Here is a 3,375-nt window from a genome sequence, read left to right as displayed (position 1 = left end):
CCGTCAAGAACCTGTAGTACGTGTATGATAATTTCCATTCCGGATATCGTTTTGAAGCCCGATATCGCTAATTTGAAAACAGGTTCTGAAGATAGAAACATATTTATTACACACGTGGAATGCATCGGTAGAAATCAAGAACCTTTGATAAATGGAGCTACATGGTATAGATAGAAGGGATAAAAAATTGTTTTCAAATAATTATAATTAAAACGTTGATCTTATCGTTGAACGTGTGTCGAAATAAATTCAAAGTACCAAACCATTTTGTCCTGTTAAGAGCTCTCAAAGTATTGATAAATTCACCTGGGACCATTTTGCCCGGGTTGGCACTCTGGACCATTTTGTCCGGGACCATTCTGACCGGGACCATTTTGTTCTACACCCGCATGTGGCAATATCACTGATAGATGTTACAAAACATTTCTGGGATAACAAGAGAGAGAAGTAGGCTTTTATTAAAACAGTGATGTCATCCAGCGCCTTGTGCTGGTTTGCTACACTGTGTAATGAACGGAATAACAAAGAAAAAATAGAAAGGAGTAGAGAGAGGTAAGAAAACAAAATTGATATAAAGGAAGTATAAGAGAATATAAAAAGTGATACAAAGTAATAATTAAAAAAAATAATTGTAGATGTGAGTGTTTCAATGGCAAGCGTCATTTACCACTTCAGTTCACTTTAGAACACTAGAGCCTATGTTGTAAGCGAGTATTCTTCAAAAACTTCAGGAGAGCTTCTGTGGCCTTATAACCGTCAGAAGATGTCATCCAGGGGCCAAACACGATGTCGATGCTTATTTGTTCTTCTTCTTTGATGTTGAGGTGTTCCTTCATTAACTGCCTTTCATAGCTGCACTCCTCGCATTCGCAGACTACGTGTTGGATGTTATGGACGCCGCCGCAGGATGCACATTCAGGAGACTGAGCTTTTCCGATTCTGTGAAGGTAGCTGTTGGTATACGCAACTTTTAGCCGTAAGCGGTGTAGCACGGTCTCCGTTTGTCTTGGTAAACCTCGTGGAGCCCGAAACTGTAGCTTAGGATCAATATTGTAAAGATATCTGTAGTGGTATTGAGGGTTTTCCCAAAGAGACGATGTTATTTCTTGGCCGATGTTTCTTATCATGCTATTTGAATCTGGTCTCGAGAATGGAATAGAGACAATAATAATGCTCTCGTGAGCATCTCTAGCAGCTCTGTCGGCAAGAACATTTCCGGTTATACCGGAGTGGGCAGGAACCCACTGTAGAATAAAATGGTGTCCCTGGCACGAAGCTTGGCGAGCTGCTTCCAAAATATCTTGTGCAAGTTGTAGATATGGGCTACTTTTTTTCATCGAGGAGAGCGTGTAGAGAGCGGGCTTCGAGTCAACAAATATTGCCCAAAATTGAGGTTTTTCAGTTCCCGCCTGTGTCACTGCTGCTCGAATTGCCGCGAGCTCTGTCGCCGTTGATGAGGTGACGTGGCTCAGCTTTGCTTTAACGGATGTTCTCATAGAAGGAATGTAGACTCCCAGAGCCGATGATGACGTCATTGTAGAGCCATCAGTGTAGATGTGGCGGAATGAGTTGTATGATTTATTGATGTATTCAAGAGCAATCTGGGTGATTACCGGCGCAGGCATTTTTGCTTTCGAAGTGATCCCTGGGATACCGGTTCTGATTTCTAAGTGGGGGTACTTCCACGGCGGATATCTTGGAATTGTAGCCGCTTCAAATGATCTGGGAATATAATCCTGCAAAAGCGTGACTACTTGGGCAAATCCTGAGGATGGTCTCTCTGTTGTGATATCTGCTAGATGATGTTTATGTATTCGAGTTTTGTGACGAAGATGAGCTCGCAACGTTTCTTGTGTCCTTAAAATGGCGGGCGAAACTGCTCGTGCTTCAGCCAGAGTTCCCACATTCGTTGTGCATTTCGGCAGTCCTAAGCAAGCTCGAAGAGCTTGTGCTTGGGCACGTTCTAATTCTTTAAGAAGAGACCGTGATACATTATGCATAACAGGAAGACTGTAGCGCATAAGGCCGAAAAACAGAGCGTTGTATAGGGCCATTAGCGCAGAGACAGAACATCCCCATTTAGTCCCACTAATCATTCTGATCATATCGATAAACGAGGTCAGCTTTTTCTTTAGGCGCTTTATGGGGGGGCTCCATGTCAGTTGCCTGTCGAGAGTGACACCCAGAAATGTGTGTTCAGTGACGTAAGGAATTGGTTTTCTATCGATCACGATTGGGTATTTGTCCGTGTGTTTTCTGCTGAATGCCATCACCGCTGATTTGTCCGGTGATATATGCAGACCCCGCTCGTGGAGGTAGCGTGCTGTGATGTTTATTGCTTTCTGTAGTCTTGCTTTGTTTACGTAGAGAGACCTACTACACGCCCAGAAACAGATATCATCAGCGTATATAGATACGTGAACGGTTTTAGGAAGTATTTTAAGAAGGCCTATTAGAGAAATGCTAAAAAGCATCGGGCTAAGGACCCCCCCTTGCGGTACTCCCCTCTTGATTTCATGAAAACCAGTGTTGCCCTCCAGCGTCGATATGTACACTTGTCTTTCTTTAAGGTAACTTGCAATCCACGTATATATGCGTCCTCCATAGCCAATGGCCCCCAGATCGTGAAGAATGGCCCCGTGTTCTACAGTATCGAAGGCCGATTTTATGTCCACAAATACAGCTGTTGTTATCTTGTTGACAGTTTTCGCTTGTTCAATGCTTGTCACTAAATCAATAACATTGTCGATGCTGCTTCTTCCGCGTCGAAATCCATTCATGGACGAGGGATATAATCCTCTATTTTCTAGATCCCATTCGATACGGGCTAGCAACATTCGTTCCATTACTTTGCTCATGCAACTTGTTAATGCAATTGGACGATACGAATTAATATCTAGGGGAAACTTTCCAGGTTTGAGGATTGGCAACACACGAGCAATTTTCCACTGTCTCGGTATAATTCCTGTTTCCCATGAGGAGTTAAAAGCCTTTAACAAGAAGGTTCTAGCCGCTTCCCCTAGGTGACGTAAGGCTGGGTATCGTATTCCATCTGTGCCCGGGGACGACTTGACGTTAGATGCAAATAGTGCCATATCAAGTTCTTTTAAAGTAAAATATGCTTCAACAGCATTGCACACACTTACGGATGGGTGGTCATCTGTCGTATTCGCTCTGCAGTCGATAAAAGTAGAGCAGGAGGTGATCTTGACACAGAATTCCTCGGCTATGGTTACTGCTGAGACTTGGCGGCTCAAAGCGATGGCCCGGAAAGGACGAACTTGCTGCGGCCTAACACGCAAGCTTCGCATCATGGGCCATATGCGAGTAACTGGCTTTCTGGGATCAAGGCCGGCACTAAGAGACCTCCAACGT

The 3,375-nt window shown here is 43.9% G+C and overlaps 1 protein-coding gene across 1 annotated transcript; it reads right to left on the bottom strand.

Moving 5' to 3' along the window:
• Positions 1-761: 761 nt before the first annotated feature.
• Positions 762-2,417, bottom strand: LOC121836692 (the record flags this gene model as incomplete). The annotated part of the gene is made up of 1 exon (XM_042291654.1): positions 762-2,417. A coding segment is annotated over one exon (1,656 nt), but the record flags the coding sequence as incomplete, so codon positions are not given.
• Positions 2,418-3,375: the final 958 nt, after the last annotated feature.

This window comes from Ixodes scapularis, unplaced genomic scaffold, assembly GCF_016920785.2.
Source record: "Ixodes scapularis isolate PalLabHiFi unplaced genomic scaffold, ASM1692078v2 PGA_scaffold2__306_contigs__length_199485367, whole genome shotgun sequence".
NCBI lineage: Eukaryota > Metazoa > Arthropoda > Arachnida > Ixodida > Ixodidae > Ixodes > Ixodes scapularis.
The sequence above is the reverse complement of the archived record's forward strand: the minus strand, read 5'-3'. Positions and strand labels throughout refer to the sequence as shown.